This window comes from Camelus ferus, chromosome 36 (genome assembly GCF_009834535.1).
Source record: "Camelus ferus isolate YT-003-E chromosome 36, BCGSAC_Cfer_1.0, whole genome shotgun sequence".
Classification (NCBI taxonomy): Eukaryota; Metazoa; Chordata; class Mammalia; order Artiodactyla; family Camelidae; genus Camelus; species Camelus ferus.
In genome coordinates, this window is record NC_045731.1 from 13,607,045 (window position 1) to 13,624,919 (window position 17,875).

Here is a 17,875-nt window from a genome sequence, read left to right on the forward strand (position 1 = left end):
CCTCTTCCTTACCTATTGCAAAGGTATTCTGAACCCCTCCCCACAAACTGCGGAATTCGGCCACCTCTTGTGCCATATTAATAATAAGAATTATTTTACGGAGTGTTTACTATGTACAATCTACTGCTATAAGGACTTTTTTTTACCCTCATTTTACCCTCATTTAGTTTGCCAAACAACCCTGTGAGTCCAGCTCATGTTATCCCCACTTTATGAGTAAGAAAACACGGTAATCCTTTTGAGACGAGCGAATTTGCCTAAGACCACGTACCTGGTAAACGACAGGCGTGGAATTTAAACACCGGTGGTTTGTAACCGCTTAATAGATTGTCTCTCCCTGCAGCCCGATTAGAACCAGCAGTTCCGCTCACTCCAGGGACGCGTACCTAAAACCCCATCTTGAATATCCGTGTAAGGTTTCCTTAACCCAGTTTAACTCTCATTCCTTGCCAAAAGTCTTCCAAAATGAGTTTTACACCAAATGCAAAAGAAACAATCACTGTTTTAGACCCGTTCCATGGCGGGTAAAAACGTTCACTAATGCTCACCCCTCCCCACCTCCAGTTCAGCTTCAGGTGTCGCCAAGATGTGCGGCAGAGGCCGGTGGGGGGCGCCGAGGGGCCAGGGACGCGTGCTTTCTGCGCCGCTTTAATGGAGGGCGTGGTTAAGAGCTCACCCTGTGATTCTGCGAATCTCCAAAGGGCTGAATGGAGCTAAAGAGTTACAACGATATAACTTGCAGGGCACAGTGCCAAATTAAAATGAGGGGCCTCTTTTCAAAAACTATTAAGAATTTCATGACGCCAGTATCAAAACATTAAACCAAGTGCAGGACCCTCCCAACCACGTGGGCTTAGGCAGTTACACGGGCTGCAGACCCATAAAACTGTCCCGACTTGCAGACAAGCCCAGAGGGTATTTTCAGGTTGGCAGCTTGTTTTCCCTTTGCTTCATTAACCGTTTATGCTCTTCTGGTGTCCACCTTGTCCAATACCCTTTCTGTTCTTTCTTGAGGAGCCTGACCCCAGGCAAAAGTGCCCTCGCCCTAGCTTTTCCTTTTCCTGTCTCAATCATCAGCGTTCCCTATGTTTTCCTTCTCTCGGCATTTATGGATCCACATACTGTATACTTTATCTTTAATAAATACTGGAGTTTGAGGGGTGGAATGATACAACCTCTGCATTAGAGGGGAGCATAAGCCAATGGAAGGGAAAACAGTGAAATAATTTGCTTTCTAGTGACATAGTGGTATTGTAAAACCAAGGGAGAGAGGAGAAGGCAAGGAAGGAAGGCAAGGAAAGGAGGAAGGAAAGGAGGAAGAAAGAGGGAGAAAGGATGGAAGAATCTGTCTGGAGTGGCTGAAAAAGAGACCCATGCACTAGTCTGGAAATCAGAATTCTTCACATTAGGAGGGATATTCTAGGCATAAAAAACCAAAAAAGTTCTTAGCATCTAGGCAAAACAACAACAACAACAACAAAAACCTTCTTAGCATACAGTTGTTTATAGCATTAAAAACCTTTAATGAATTCATTTGAAACAACTATATTGAATTTTAAAAGGTTTGGAGAGCAAGTGGAGAATCATAAGAAATCCACAGGAAAATTTCTGGCTCTTTTGAAATTATTCATAATCTACCCGGCTACCCTGACCCTGCACACCCCCCAGTGCTCATCAGCGCCCCCTGCTGGGGCTGATTCCCTCAAGACAGAATCAACATTCACTACCCCAGGGAGCCGTGTCTGCTGGCAGGGGGAGAATGGCAGCCTCCTTCAGGCAGGTGGTCACGAAGAGAGGGGAGTTAATGAGTCTGTATTAAAGTCGGCATTTGCTCTAGCCTCCCTTCTCCAAAAGACCCAACGAGGAACGGGAGCAAAACAGTACTTTCAGGCCGAAGGGCATTCCTATGGCACGCACGGTGTGAGTGTTCTGTAGCGGACTCATGGAAATAGACTCTGAAGCACCCCGTTCGAGGATGAGCCCTTCGGCACCTGTGCCTGATTAACAGAGCTGTTCTAACAGCTCGAGGCCCTTCTGATGCCTCTTACTAACCATGTACGGTGTTCATATCCTAATATATTCCTATCTTAATACAGTCTAGGAGTGTGTTCTATATACTTCTCACATACAAAGACCTCAAACATATGAGGGAGATGTATAGATATATATATAGATATATATATAGATACATATCCGATTTTATTCTCTCCCTCTCACTCTATATATATATATTCGATTTTATTTTGGAAGAAGTTTGAGCCCAAATATGTGATGTGATGGGGAGCCACCAATAAGATAATAGTTTTATAAATACCTCTGAAGAGTTCTAAAACCCCAGATGATAGATTTTAAAACAGAGCAAAGTGAAAATAATGCGTTGTCTTATGAATAGTGTCATGACTTTTCCTGATGTTTTCCTACCCAGAAAGCCAGTGCAATAACCACAGACAGATTTTGGGACTGGCTAGATAGGAAACATAAAGCCAGAAGGTCGGAAACATTGATTAATGAGGAGATGGAACCTTAGAAATTAGGCCCGGATATCCTAAAAAACTCCCTGTCAAAGCTGGTCCCCAAATCGGGTTCCATCGCTGTGGCGAATCAGAAGCGTGGGTAGGACTCCTGTGTCTGCACCATAATGGGAAATGGAGGAGAGTTACCCTGCTGCAAGACTGTACAGGATCCTGGATGCCAAGATAAGGATCCTAGTCTTTAAACCTGAAGCTCAAGAAGCTACAGAGAGACTATTATCAAAGAAATGTTCTAAAATTCATAGGACATTATTTTTGAGAAAACATTCCTTTATAGAAGCTCTGACACTGTTTTGAATGTAAATGCCAACACACCTTACACGTGTGCTGTATCTGTTCTTTGGCTTATGAACTTTGATGCACAGTATTTGGAACCTGGTCGGTAGGATCTCAAGAGCTTCCATGGGGACAGCCAGGGGACAAGCTTTCCGAGAAAAGGGAATTTCTCTCCAGAAAACAAGAAATAGTGTGTGATGTCTAAAAATAGGTAAACAAGAAGAAAAAAAACACACTTATCCTGAAACAATGCTAGAATTCCCTTCATTTTCATACATTGTGTCAACAAAAGAGACCATATAAATAAGAAAAGGGCACTCTAATGACTTATTGACATTTTTATGGAATTAGAAGTCAGATTTTGGTCCCAAAGGGGAAGATTTCTTCTCAGCGATTAACATATTACCCAGAAATCTCTGGTTTCCTGGAATTCTCAATAAAAATTGCAAATCGCTTGGCAAAAGTTTTCAAGCATCACAATTTCTGACAATAAAAGAAGAGTGATCATTCAGCTCTGTTTAAGCCTGCTTTCATTGGTTGTTTCAGGGTCCAACTCGAGGAGGCCGAATCACTATTGTGCTGCAGGTCCTGCTTGATAGGAAGAGAATATTTGAAGTGGGGAATCACACAGGGCTGCTTGATGCAATAGGCCAGGGGATTACCTTATTTGGGGAAAATGTGTATCATGGCACAAAGACCTCATTGGGAATGAGAAAAATTCAGGTTAAAAAAAAGTTTATGATTTACAGCTCAGCATTTCCATCCCCCAAATTTATGATCTTTGGATAAATAAATGTAGTCCTACACCACGTACAGCTTTCTTGTAGAACACAGTTCACTTAAGGAATCTGAAGGTGAGGAGATACTGAAGGGGACTAAGACCCTTGAGAATGTACAAATAGCCTGTGGAAATGGAAAAAAGCCATATGAACCCACTCAAATGAAATATTTGGGGAATGGAGCTTAAAAAGAAAGAGGGCAAGGAACCTCATAATAGAAAGCCAGATGTTCTCCCTTATATGAAGGTTAACAACTACCTCAACAAATTTAAAGCCAGATTAACCTCAGTTTGGTTGGAAAAATGTTTGATCTGAAACAGGAGATACTTGTCATGTGCTATGTAGACAAGGCAACTATATAATAAACTATTAATTATCTTGTGTTCTGTTGTCATTTGCCAGATGTAGACAGTGACAATAACCCAATTAGTCAGCACAGTTATAATAAAGTGGTCATATAGAGACAATATTCCCTGCCTTGGAGTCAAGCAGACCTGGACTTGACTCCACCTGCAAGATCTCGACGATGTTATGCAACTCTTTGGTTCTTAGTTTCCTCAATATTTTTTAAAACCAAGAATAATACAGAAATATTTCTTGCCTTCATAGCGTTGTGCATATTAAATGAGTCATTATGGATAAAGGAATATGTTAACTTCAAAGTGCTGTAACTCTTTGGGGCACTCAAAAAATTGCACTTAATGGTAGTAATAGAAGGGGCAGAACACACTAACTGAGGTCCAGAGAAGCGATGTTTTGCAAGATCAGTGACTGGTGGCAGAATTGAGTTTTGAATTAGATCTCCAGCCTCTCCCTCTCCAGGGCTTTTTCTAGTCCATCACATCCCAAGAAAAAGCTCATCTCTGAGCCTCGACGATTTCATGTTCCAATATGATCAGGACCTTCCTGGCCTCTTCAACCATGAAGTTCTCTTATAGTGTAATAAAAAAAAAAATGACGTAAATTAACAGAGGCAAGCAGAAGCAGCGAATCTCGATTTCACCAAGGAAAAATATCGAAGTCCAGTTAGCTAACGCTGCCGTCAACTTGCCGGTTGACTTTTCAAGCTCTCCGCGCACTTTGCACCTGTGGCCTACCATCGCCTTCGCAAGTTGTTACGTTTGCCTTTGTCATGTTACTTTCAAATCCAGTTTTACTCAGATTGCAGCATAAGTAAATAAATAAAATAAAAACAGAAACAAAGCAAAAATGAGTTATTGAAATAATGAAGAAGCAGAATTCTGAGGACACAGGGAGGCTGTGCTCTTCCCTGGCAACTCTGAGAATAATGAAACTGTAAAACTATGCTTTCCAGTTTCTGTCTCTTGATCTGTGTCCGGACTCACTAGACCGCACCTATGGTTAAAACACAGGAATAAAAAGCTAAAACACGAGGTTGCACCACTCAAAGTTAGGCCATTGCTCTCGGAGCTGTTCCAGCCCTCACCATGAACTTAGCTGTCCTGGCAAGGAGGCCGTAGGCTTACAGGGGTACTTGATGGTACTTCTGATACAGGAAAACGTGGGGCAAGAGGAAGGCTGTGTCCCAGGTCTCGGGTGAGTCCCTGGGACGTGCCCTGCCAAGTGAAGGTCCTTGGCTTCACCCAGGAAAGAATTCAAGAGCGAGCCGCAGTTGAGTGAAGGTAAATTTACTCAGAGAGATACACACTCCATGGACAGAGCACAGGCTGTCTCAGAAAACAGTAGAAAGGCCATGAGGTGCGGGGAGTGGATACTCAGTTTAAAGTAAAAGTAGATACACACTCCATAGACAGAGTGCAGCCTGTCTCACTCAGACGGGAGAGCAGCCATAAGGTGTGGGGGTGGTTAGCTTCTATGGGCTTGGTGACTTCATATGCTCACAAGTGGGAGCATTATTCCAACTACTTTTGGGAAGGGGCTGGGATGCCTAGGAGTTGGACCATCACCCACCCTTTGACCTTTCATGGTCAGCCTTAAAACTGTCCTGGCAACTGTGGGGGTGCCATTTAGCATGCTACTGTATTTCAATGAGCAGATAATGAAGTTCAAAGTCCACAGGAAGCTGAATCTTCTGCCATCTTGGTGCTAAATGCTGAGTCATTCTTTCAGTGGCTGTGCCCTGCCCCCCACCCTCCTGTCTCACTTTCTCACCCTCATTCTTCTTGCACCATTTGTGCAACCCTGTCCTCTTGTAACAGGCTTCTTTATTGGTCAGATGAAGAACAGAGACTTCAGAGTGAATTCTTCGTCCAGTTTCTGTGGGACCTTAACATCTCTGAACACATATTTCCTCATCTATGAATTAATATAATAAAATTGCCTTATTAGGTTGATGTGAGCATTAAGTGAGTAAATGTGGCAATATGTTCCAAATGCTTAGTGGAGTGCCTGGTGTTCAGTGACACATATAATAGACCAGCTGCCTGTATTACTATTATTGTTGTTACAGTTAACGTTGAGATTATTCTCCTTCCCACTGAGTCATTCCTCTTTTCACTATTACTGGCTCCATATCTTCTTTTTATTTTAAAAGATAGATTCATACCAAAGTTTGTGTATCAGCATTCTTTCTTCTATATTCTATTTATTTTATATTCTATATTTATATTTATAAATAAAAAATTTTTCCTCCCCTGCCCACACTTGAAGGGTAAAAGAAAGTGCTCTAATAGATTTGACAAATATGCCAAAAGTACCAAAGTGATTTAAAGAACCATAAAAATTTATTCTAAGTGAAAGAAGCCAGGCAAAAGGACCACACATGTTTTCCAGGATTTCCTTTTCAATTCCCAGATGAGCTCCTGTTGGCCCCAGCTGACATCACCACCTCAGGCAACTGAGATGCAGCCAGCAGTTTGCTATTGTTTTGGAAATGCCCTAGGGGTAGGCTGCCCCTCCTTCTCCAGCTGAACTGGGAATCAAATCAAATAGCCACCATATGTTAAAAACAGAAATTTACCAGAGAACTGTGAGTCTGAACAAATATTGATGATGCCCTAGAGATGGTGCTTTTAATAGATCTCCAGATGTGGTCAAAAGTCTCTGTTGTCCCCAGCGCTGCCAGCTTTTGGTAACAGGAGCGCTGGAAGGGGAGGGAAGAGCCTAAGTTAAAATGCCCCAGACTCTCCCGTCTTCCCTGGGTTCAGTAGTTCCCCAAGGCTAGGTGGTGCTCCGTTTATTCTGCGGCTTGGTTCAATTGCCAGGTGTCTCAAATGGTTGATTTTAGTTGTTTTGCTTTTACTTACTTATTTTTTTTTTATACAGAGGTCAAGTTCACCTACTCTTCATTCTACTATTCCAGAACTGATCCAACGTGATTTTTAAGTGTTATTATAATCTTTAACCTCTTCTATACACTTGCTGATTTTCCATCTATTTTGTCTGTCAGTAATGAAAATGTGTTCGATCTCTCACTACGACAGATTGGTTTCCTCTTCTTAGTTCCGTCCATTTTTGCTTTATATGTTTTGAGGCTGTTGTCTTACACATACAGGTTTAATTGTTGGTCTTCCTGGTAAGTTGAATTTGTGTCGCTTATATAGAGATATAAGTAATGCTTTTAACCTTAAAATCTTCATCATTATTATTAATATAGTGTGAATGAAAAATGTTGCCTGCCACATCAAAAAAAAAAAAAAAAGATGTTGCAGCCATCAAGCCACTTACAGCCATTCCACTGAGCTCCAGGGTTGACCTGGCTGACCTGGCTGTCTAAGCAGGTGTCCCCTTCCTTCCTCACCACTCCACATGCCTCCTTCATCAAGCTGCTGGCTCCCTGGAAGAAGAGGTCCTTCCCCAGTGGCGGAGGACCGTCCTTTGGTTAAGGGGATCCGAGTGGCTGTACACCCCTTCTGAAAACTCCAAACAAGTGTGCAAGGTCCATTAATAGGAAACTGTAGGGTAGTCAAGCTTCCAAGACTCCAGACACATCCAAATGAGGGCTGCATATGGCAGTCTGCCTTTCTTTTAAAAAAAAAAAAAAAAGGAAAAGGAAAAGAAAAAAAAAGGAGCTATCTGCAAGTCAGGAAGCGTGCTCAGCAGCTTCCGCTCCACGTTTGGAACATGTGAAGCGAAAAGAAGTTTTAGAGTACTCATCACCATGTCATTCCTTGGGTTTCAAGTTCCCTAGGAGGCCTGCCCTCTTCCTTTCCCTTTTCAGAGTCTTACGTTGGTTTTATATATAATGTCTACAGATTTTCGTTGCCCTCAGGGAAACTGGGAAACATATGCCCACTCAGTTTTCCTGAAAGCAGTACGTTTCAGACTGAGTGTCTTATATATTTTATTTCCAATATTGAATTATTATTTGTCTCTCTTTAAAAAATGCTTTTGTGGTTTATCACAGTTTTCAGTCTACAACTTAAGCAATCACAGTCTACTTTCAAGAAGTAGTCCCACCTTACATGTAGAGTAACGGTGCTATTTGCAATTGAGTCCAATCTCCTCCATCCCTTTGCCAACATCAGTTTAATATGTTTTGTCTTTTACATGGGACATAAGCACACTAGCCATTGGTAATCTTTGTACTTTAGGCAATCACTCTTTAAAGCAATTAAAATACAAAAAATAATATTTTATTTACCTTCAGTGATGCACTCTTCCATTTCTTTGCGTAGATGAAAGTCTCTCTTTGGTGTCGTCGTCTTTCTGCCTGGAGAACTTCCTCTTAACAGTTCTTAGACAGCAGGGATGCTGGCAGTGAATGTTCTCTGCTGTTGTTTTTATCTGAAAAAAAAATTAATACTCACCTTTTATGCTTTGAAGATACATAGAGGAACAAAGGATAGTTTTTGTTAATTATTCGTAATTCTTATCTCTGTTCCTCTATATATGTGTATTTTCTCTCTGATTACATTCCAGATTTTTTAATCCATTTTTGGTCTTCAAGAGTTTTTTAGTTTGTATATATAGGGTAGTGTGTGGGGGTTTTTTTTGTATGTGGGTGTGTCTGGGTGGATGGGGAAGATTTATTTTGTTTTGTCTTGTGTAAGATTTTTGGTTCTATTATTTGGTATCTTCATTTCTGTCACAATATTTCTATGTCTGCTATTTATATTTGATTTTTTTGTTACAGTTTCTGTTTTTTTGCTGAAATCCCCCTGTGTTCATTCATACTATACACCTTTTCCACTAGGGCCTTTAACATCTTAATCATAATTATTTGTATTTCCCATGTGAACACTTAAATCCTACTCTGTTGATAATTTTGTCCTTTATCATTGTTTTGATTTTTCTCTATTCATTCATGTGTTTCCTAGCTTTTGGTTAAAAGAGACATAACTTCCATAAGGCAGTTGAGACTAAATTAAATCTTACTTATTCTTGGAAATGGGCTCTCCTTTCCTTCTCATTCTCTGCATGGAGGATTGAGTAAATTGAGTTAAGAGTCGAGCCGGGTTTGGGGTTGTTTTGTTATCATGGTTTTACTCAGTGCATCGCCAGTCTTCAAATTCTTCTAACATTACCTTCTGTTCAGGGTTGGGGCTAGAGGATCATTTGTAATGTCTGCTCAGTTCTCTGTTTACATTTTCTCTTCATGCCTGGATCACAGAAAGCATACTGCCGCACGCTCCCGGTCCTTCCCAAGCGGTATTTTGGATTGCTCTTACTTGTCCCCTCACTCTTGCTAGCTTTGCGGTGGGAGCGTGGGGAGGGGTGGCATGAGTGTGAGGGTCTTCACTGTCGCTCTGGCTCAGTCTCAGTCTTAGATGGACGATATGTCCCTGAGTGTCGTGTGTAGGTCTTTCTCCGTGATCCTGCCGTGCCCCCAGCGGTAGGGGGTCTTTAAGGATCTCGCCCTAGGATTTTTTTTTCTGCCCCTTCTCCAAGGAAAGAAGGGGTTTTATTTGTATATCTTTTTTTCCCCCATTCACCAGTTTTGATAGGTATTTGTACCCTGTATGTGATAGACTTCACTGCCCTTCTCTGAGCTGATTACAACTTCCCTTCTGTGGAGACATAGGGAGGAGGTGTGCAGGCAAGGTTTCAAGCCTTCCCCACAGCAGCTGTCGCTCCCCTTCCCCAGGACTTCACGGTAAGAGATGCTCTTTGTAGTTTCCTGCTCCTGTCCTTAACATCTCTCCTGCAGAACCAGTGATGTCAGTGGAGAAGATCATATGAGATGGAGTAAATTTCTCTTGCATTTGGGAGTTTCCATATTTCTCTATTTTTATGGTAGCCCACAATCAGCCTTCAGCTATTGATTTACATTTATTAAAAATTATTCTTAATGGCTTGTATGATGATCTGTATCTTCCTTAGAAAACTGTCAAGTGAAAAAAAAAAGCGCAACTTAAAAGCTGAGAATTGTGCTTTACTAGACAGACTTCTGAGGACTTAAGGCTGGATACAGCCTCTCAGAAGGCTCTGAGGGACTGCTCCAAAGAAGTAAGGAGAGAGCTAGGCTATATAGCAGTTTTTGCAAAACAAAAAACAAACCCCAAAACAACAACAACAAAACTGAAGAAACAAGAAACAAACAAACAAACAAAAACCAGACAGTCAAACATCAAAAGATGCATGCTGATTAGAGAAAAGCAGACATCTCGAGCTAATGAATTTAGCACGCTTCTAAGGCACGGGGGGATGCAAGAGCCTGGGCTCGCTGAAGCGACTTCTTCGACGTGAGCCTGAGCTGTGCAGGGCCAGTATACTGCTTTTCTTCATCCTTAACTCTCCTCAGGGTGTACCGTCCAGGCCGCTGTGGTGGCTGGTGGCTGTATGCCCACAGCACCCAGTGTTTACTAAAATGGCAGGCAACACTCTTTATCCACATAAGCAAGCACTAATATTCACTCTCTTCTTTGAAGAGCATCATTCTGACATTTTGGGTTAGTTGATTTCTCTGTAAATTCAGCTCTCAGATGTCTTCAAGACGGTTGTCAGTTTTGTGCATTACCCAGGTTTTTGTTGTCGTTCTAAGGATGAGAGTTAAGGTCTTTCTGAGTTTCCATATCCTAAGACAAAGTTGAAAGTGATGGTGGCATTTTAAAGTGTGCCATGATGTGTCTAGCTCTAAAATATAAAGAAATCCTCTAGCCAAAATTTGGAATTACTAAGTAACTAAGTGTGAGGATAAAGATAATTTAGCCCTGGGGTAGGGGGAGGGTATAGGTCAGGTGGTAGAGCGCATGCTTAGCACACACAAGGTCCTGGGTTCAATCCCAGGTACCTCCTCTAAAAATAAATAAGTAAATATACCTAATTACCTCCCTGTCAAAAAAAAAAAATTTAAAAAAAAAGATAATTTAGCCCCTAGCTTCTGAAAAGTTATGTGAAGTTCAATGAATATGGAATAGTATGCTTTAGATCATTCCAGAGTAACCACATTAATCCCTGTGCATTAAATGAATGCTCCAGATAGCAAAGCTCTAAGACTATCTCAGAAAAGGAAACTTACACAATACAAAGTATCTAAGTTACTCCGGCATCTTTCTGAAGAATAAGGAAAGAGTGATCCAGGAGGTGTTGGCAGACTTCAGAAGAATAAGCTACCTCTAATTGCTAGCTGAATTCCTGAAATTAAATGAAATATGTGTAAATTATATACAAAGGTAAAAGATAGAGCTTGCTCCCCAGAATCTTCTCCACGTGGGGGCTTTCATTTCCAACCCTCCCTTACAGGATGCTCCCCTAAACGTCGGGGATCGTTGTAACCACAGACACAAGTACAAAAGCCATTTTTGGTTTACTTTCATAGCCCTGTGTGGATTTTAGGATTTCTTCTAACAGAAGCACTGTTTCTAGTCTAGCAAAAGAGATATATAGTAATTACAGCCTCAAAATTTTCTATTATCAAGTGAATTTTGTCAGAGGATAAAATGAGTTATATTCCCAACAAAATGCTGGCCAGTCCCAGATTTAAAAAAAGAAAATAGTCCACATTATGTATGTTTTCTTTCAAAATCAGACTGCACTGATCCCTGAACAGTTCTTGCCCTCGGAGTTACCTAGATGTTACCACAAGAAAACAGAAAAGGAAGAGAAGAGGAAGATGGCTGAAACCTTTACTTTCTTTTTGCTTTAACTTTGAGAGAAGCAGCTATTTTTATCTTGCTGATTTATTTATGAGACACAAGAAGAAAGCCTGTAGTGGAACATTCTTCTGAACTGGATATGAGCATCACAGAAAACCAAAAGGGATGCTCCGGTTAAAATAAGAACCAACCCAACCCTGATGGTGAATCACGGCTTTTGTCCCTGATGATGTTGTCTGAAGTGATTTCCTTTCTTGATTAGCTCCCATTCTCACCTGTTCTGTATTGCCTGGTCCCTGCCGAGCTGACCCTGGGAATACAGGTGTTTTTGTGAAATTTTCAATTCTGTTCCCTGCCACTTGGAGTTCAAAGTTTCTCTGAACTCCGTGGAGCTTTCTTGAGTCACATGCAACTTTTGGGGCTTTGAAATTTACCCAGTAAGGAAAGAACAAGGTTGTGGCCAGTACTAGATAAAGATCTGGGGATAATTGTGAGATCTTGTGAAGTCCATTGTATACAGCGTATCTCACAGATGTAACAGGAAGAACCCCATCTGACATCCACGTCCCCGGGAGGCTGCTCCATCCGCAGTCCAGAACGTATGAAAGAAAAAATACATCTCTTATTCACATATCGTTGCTGATTGGCTCTTTCTATGTCTAAGCCAATAAATAAATAAATAAATTTCTTATTTAGTAAAGCACTTCAGTGAGTTTCAAGATATGCAGATAATGGCCTTGTCTAGAGATAGGAAACTGTTCTATGAAATAGCTTAACAAGGACGTGTAGATCTTTAACTAACCCTTAGGGGGAGAGGATGGAGGGGATTTAATAATATGGTGAGAGATTGTGCCTGGGGAGTAAACATAGAAAACATGTTTCTGAGGATGGAGATGTACTGTTAAATCTGGGGGTTTTCTTTATCACCTGCTGTTATACAATTCCCCCATGCCCATTACTCCTAAACCTTCAGTAATTATGTGCTATACAATGTTATGTGCTGTGTGCCATGTGATGTCAGAGATGGATGGAAGCAAAGAAAGGACACACTAATGGAAGAATGGACACAAGGGTGAGAGACAGGAACTAAATAAACAGGCAGACGTAAGGGGTTCTGATTTAGACTCTGGTTTCCTTCATTGGCAGGCAAAAAAAGAAAAGAAAAAAAAAGGAAGGAAGGAATGAAGAAAGGAAAGAAAGAAAGAAAGGAAGGAAGGAAGGAAGGAAGAAAGAAAAAGAGAAAGAGTGAGTGAGTTAAGGAAGAAGGATGGAAGGAGGAAGGAAGGAAGGAAGGAGGAAAAAAGGGAGGAAAGAAAGAAAAAGAAAGAAAAGAAAAGAAAGAGAAGAGAAGAGAAAGAGAGGGAGGGAGGAAGGAAGAAGGGAGGGAGGGAGGGACCACTGCAAGGAAGGTGACACTCATCCTCAGAATCACACTGCGTGTCAGTTTTCTCACAACAGTTAAGGGCAGTAAGAATGGGGAAAGTCATTAATAGCTGGACCCTAACAGTTGTGACAAATTCAGATGTCTCCTAAAATATCTGGAGTCAAACGAGGGGTGAGAAAAGAGGTCTCTAGGGATTAAGTGGGTCAAGTTAGAAATCTGCTGAGCAAGCAAGGCAGCAGGACGTTTGCACGCGCTCCAACTGTCACTCACTTCCAGCTCCGGCAGATACTAGTGCTGCTCACCGAAGTTTCCAGTTGTCTTCCTTACAGGAACAAGTGGAGATCGCGATGCCCCATCTTCTTGATGTCGGTCTTACCTAAATGACTTAATTTGGTAAACAAAATTTAAGAAGTCAAATGTGTAAATTCAGATAAAAGCACTCTCTTTCCTTGTTTCCATGAGCCAAGAAGTGACTATTTCTAAGGAATGAAGGAGAGTTGGTCATCTGGAAAATCGCCTGACCCCTTAGCATACTTTACAAAGCAAAAAAAAATCAGGCCTTTGTTGTTTGAAGCCACTGATACTTCGAGACTGTTTGTTACCAGGACAGAGTCTTGACTAACACCATTGCATGCACTTGCATGAATGTTGTTTTTAGAGACGCCTTAAAGTAGCTGCATGATGCACTTATCTTAGGCTTTAAGGACTTCTTCCCTGAGCATTTGTGAAACTTGTTTGAGAATTTTATTGTTTGCAGAGAGTATCATTTCCGTGTGCTTGATTCTCCTCCCAAAATATCATCTAAGGCATAGGTCAATTGTTGAATCAATGATCTCTCAATGCAAGTGTGTTGCACTGGAGGTATGTCCTTTTTTGAGGTATGGTTCAAGTGATCTATAACTAATTATTATTAATGCATAACTTTATGAATGGAACAATATTTTGAAAAATAAAATGGATTTAAGTTTACCATATAAAGGAAATTCTACTTCTTACATTCCAGTGTTGAATGGAGGTGAAATGTGTGGAAATAATGTTAATTCAAAGACCTAACCCGGTTCGATACATTGGACCACACTGCACATACTATGACCGTCATCTTTCGTGTCACGCAGAAAACAAATGCTGAGGCTTTCTGTCGCTGGTTGTAGAACGCCAAGGGTGGAAGAGATCTCGCACAGTTTTGTGACTGATTTTGTATTGTTTTCTCAACTGTGTGGTTGTAGTCACTTAACGGCCATAGAATGGGCAAAATTAAATTCCTACTGGGCAAGTGTCAGGCCCACCTCTTCCACTTCATAGAACATTTTCATTTTTGTTGACATGTAGGTCATCTGCATAAACTTTAATCTGAGCAGATGATTTACAGTTGGGAGAAAGATTCTACAGAACAATGAAAACTCCCCATAGGTCACACTCTGTCTTTAATGGGTAAACAAGTTCCAAAAAAGTGAAGAATTTTCTTAAACACAGAGTAAATTTTAAAGCTTGGATTTAAACTTAATTTTCTTAAAACACCATTCAGTATTCTTTTAACCAAATAATATTTAGTTCAGTAACAGCAAACTTATTTTGCCATTTTTGTTTTGTTTTGTTTTTCTTTACTTGCTATAGATTAATCAAAACCAGGCTGTTTACAGCCATGATTATCAGTTTAAAAAAGCTTTCTTTTTTTAATAAGTACTCTGATTTTACCTGTAGTACCAGGTAAAAGAAAGCTTAATTATTCTATTTTGACCTGTGGTCAAATAAATTTCAGGAAGTGTTTAGAAGGCAATGCAATGGACTGGAAAGAATCAGAGCTTTGGAATGCAAAGACACAAGGGAGCATCGACTCCCCAGCGTCCCAGCTTGGCCACCTGGATTGTTAATTCAGATTTTTCAGAATCATTTTCTCGTCCGAAAAGTGAGGAGAACCGTACCTCTCGCACATACGTGGAGTGAAGATGAGTCACGTCGATTTTCCAGCAGGGAGCCTTGGACACAGGAGACATCGCATGAATATCAAAATTTTCTTCTTCTCTTGAGTTTACCTTTGAAGATATCAACCCAAAGTACATCACCCCTTAGTCAAAGGCAGAGTGCCAGAGTGGTCAAGAGAAGTGGGTACAGGGCCAGCCTGCTGGAGTTCAAATGTGGCTTAAATACTTGCTTACCATTAGACCTTGGTCCAATTACTCAGCTTCACCATGCCTTAGTTTCCTTACCTGTAAAACGGGTAACAAAGACGTCAGCTGCATATAGTTATTATGACGGTGAAATCAATGTGTACGTTTACAGCCTTTATATTTGACAAAATATTGACTTGATAAATTTGATAAAATATTTGACAGATAATAATTAGTCAATATTATGGATTTTGTTGTTGTGATCATTAAACCTTCACAGTGTGTACAGCCCTACACTGATATTTGATGCAATATGGAAAATTCAGATATTTCCAACCCATTACTAGTATCAAAATCATTTTACAGAAAAGTACAAGTTTATTATGAGGAGTGGCTGCTTTAAAGCACTCTTGATCTTGAAAATACCTTGTTGATACGCTGGCATTTTTTTAGTCTATTGATTGTAATAAATAAATTACCATCCTAATTCTAAGCTATGGCTGATTTAAATGAAATAAAACAGGTTTTCTTTTAAAATATTTTTATTCAAGGTTCTGATGAATTCAAAGTCTGCATTAGTCCAAATTGACTTAAATTAGCCCTTCTTGGCACTCTCCTATAATTCAGTCGACTCTTCACTGCAGGAAGGAACCCCAGTTATGGAAGTTACATTGTGACCAAACACACAGACACACCCAGGAGATAAGGACCGGCCAAGGTGTCATCCATTCAAGTTAAATGATTTTGGGTTCCAGTCCAGTGAAATTCTGCTTGAAGCACAACTGTCTTGCCAATGTTCTCTCCTGTGATGAAAAATGAGAATCCTAGCCAGCTCTGGTCTAGAAACTAAATTAGAAATGAATTTAGAAGGAAAAAAAAACCTCACTTTCACTTCTGTAGGAGAATAAGGCCTTGAAAAGGAATTGACGCCTAGAAAACAAATATTGGTAAGGGCCTTTTATCTAGAAAAGCAAATACTGTTAAAAACATTCATTCATCTGAGTCTAAAATGTAATGTTAGCACTTTCAACACAAAGATCAATTTTATCCTTGATGTTCTTGAAAATTATCTTGGAAGCAGTGACAGCCTCCAGTTATGAAGATGCCTTCCAGCACAGCACCAACAGCCCAGCCCGCACATGCACCCCTGATTTTGGCGAAGCCATGTAACATTTTAATCATAAAACCGTATCTGTTTGCTTTAGAATTTTTATTAACAAGTAATGGAAAGAACAGCTCAGAGGCAGAGTTGGGTCTGTTTCCAAGTGTTAAGTTTCTGTTGGAGTCAGTGGACCTACACAGGAAGGAGAGAAGCGAGGAAGAGAAAAGAAACCTCATTAGAGTAAGAGGTAAACATAGGAAAGAAAACATGGGTCCCGGTGAGCTGTCGAATAGAAAGTAAGGGTTAGTGAAGGACAGGGACGTATTAATTTAACCTGCAGTCTTTAGGTATATCCCTCATAAAAAGCGAGTCATAAGTAGGAATGGACCCCTGTTCTGCTACTTACTATTTTTTTAGTGGGGGGAGGTAATTAGCTTTATTTGTTTATTTTCAGAGGACGTACTGGGGATTGAACCCAGGACCTTGTGCATGCTGAGCGTGCACTCCCCCACTTGAGCGATGCCCTGCCCAAATTCGAAGTACCACCAATGCCAGATGAAGGTAAGGCCTCTGGTATAAAGCACCCCTGCTGTCTTTCAGGGAGCTTGCACTGCCTCGAAGGAGGAGAAGTGGGGAAAGACAAACAGACTCTCCCTCCCAGGATCAGGAAATGCCGTCTGACCGAAAGTTCATGTGGAAACTGTTCTGTGTCATCCAGTTGATACCCGGCTAGAGAAACAAGAGCCAGTTGCTTTCTGAGTATCCCAAACGTTAGGCAACAGACCTGGACGCTGAGACCGCAGAGAAGTCATCAGTCGGGGAGAAATTCTGACAGATCACAAATCCTGAGTACCTACTTTGGCCGTGCCTTGTACTTGGTGCTTGTTCTGTAATGTAAAGGGAAATTTGTGTTTTGATGGAAAACTGTGTTTTCTAGAACACACTGTTTAGAGTTTTGAGGTTCTGATTCCATGGGAGCTATTTCACAACTCTCTGAGTTGTAGATAGCTGATAGCAGTGAAGCATAGTTTCTGCACACAGATGTAAATTTTTTGTAGCAGCAGTTCAACCAATTTCCTTAAGGTGGAAAAAGCTAACTTGATCTCCATTTTTATATTTATTTCACTCTTCTAGACCTATAAATGCTATTCTTCTTTAAATTCTTCTATAAATGGGTTGTGACATCTTATCTATTCTCTCATTTAAGTAATAAATAATATTTTAGCACATATTCTTTCTTTTATCTATGTGAGAGCCGTTTTTATTTTTTTGTGTGAGCAGAAATTTAGCATGAGATCAAAGAAAACTTAGACATACATTTTTCCAGCCCCATCAATCTTTAGGTAAGTAAATGAAGTCCCAAAGTGACTAAATGGCTTCTGTGAAGGTGCACAGCTGGTCAGAGCTAAGACCGGAACCAAGTCCTTCCCCCATGCTGATCCCTGCCACACTCAGAGTTACATGAAATAGCTTTTTCTTTTCTTTCTTTTTTTAGCTTAAGAGCTTATGTTTTTTGAGCTGTTTTAGGTTCACAGACAACTGAAGAGAAGTTTATATAAATACATTAATTAAATACAAAGATTTCTCATGTATCTCCTTCCTCCACGCATACATAGCCTCCCTCATTATCAACATCCCCCAACAGAGCGGTACTGACACCAGCAGGATCCTGCAGGTGCCCGTCCCCCCAACCCCTGCCTCTTATTTATAAAAATAACGTCTCCCAGGCCTCCTTGA

At 40.7% G+C, this 17,875-nt stretch overlaps 1 protein-coding gene across 2 annotated transcripts in view; it reads left to right on the forward strand.

The window, feature by feature from the left end:
- The window catches only part of LOC116661707, a 41,542-nt gene extending 24,173 nt beyond the window's left edge, over positions 1–17,369 (forward strand). The window contains exon 2 of one of the 2 annotated variants that reach the window (XM_032474212.1): positions 16,593–17,369. In XM_032474212.1, the coding sequence (XP_032330103.1) occupies positions 16,593–16,634 (42 nt within the window). In that variant the 3' untranslated portion in view covers positions 16,635–17,369. The remainder of the gene's footprint in view (positions 1–16,592) is intronic. The other variant, XM_032474211.1, reaches the window with a different exon arrangement.
- Positions 17,370–17,875: the final 506 nt, after the last annotated feature.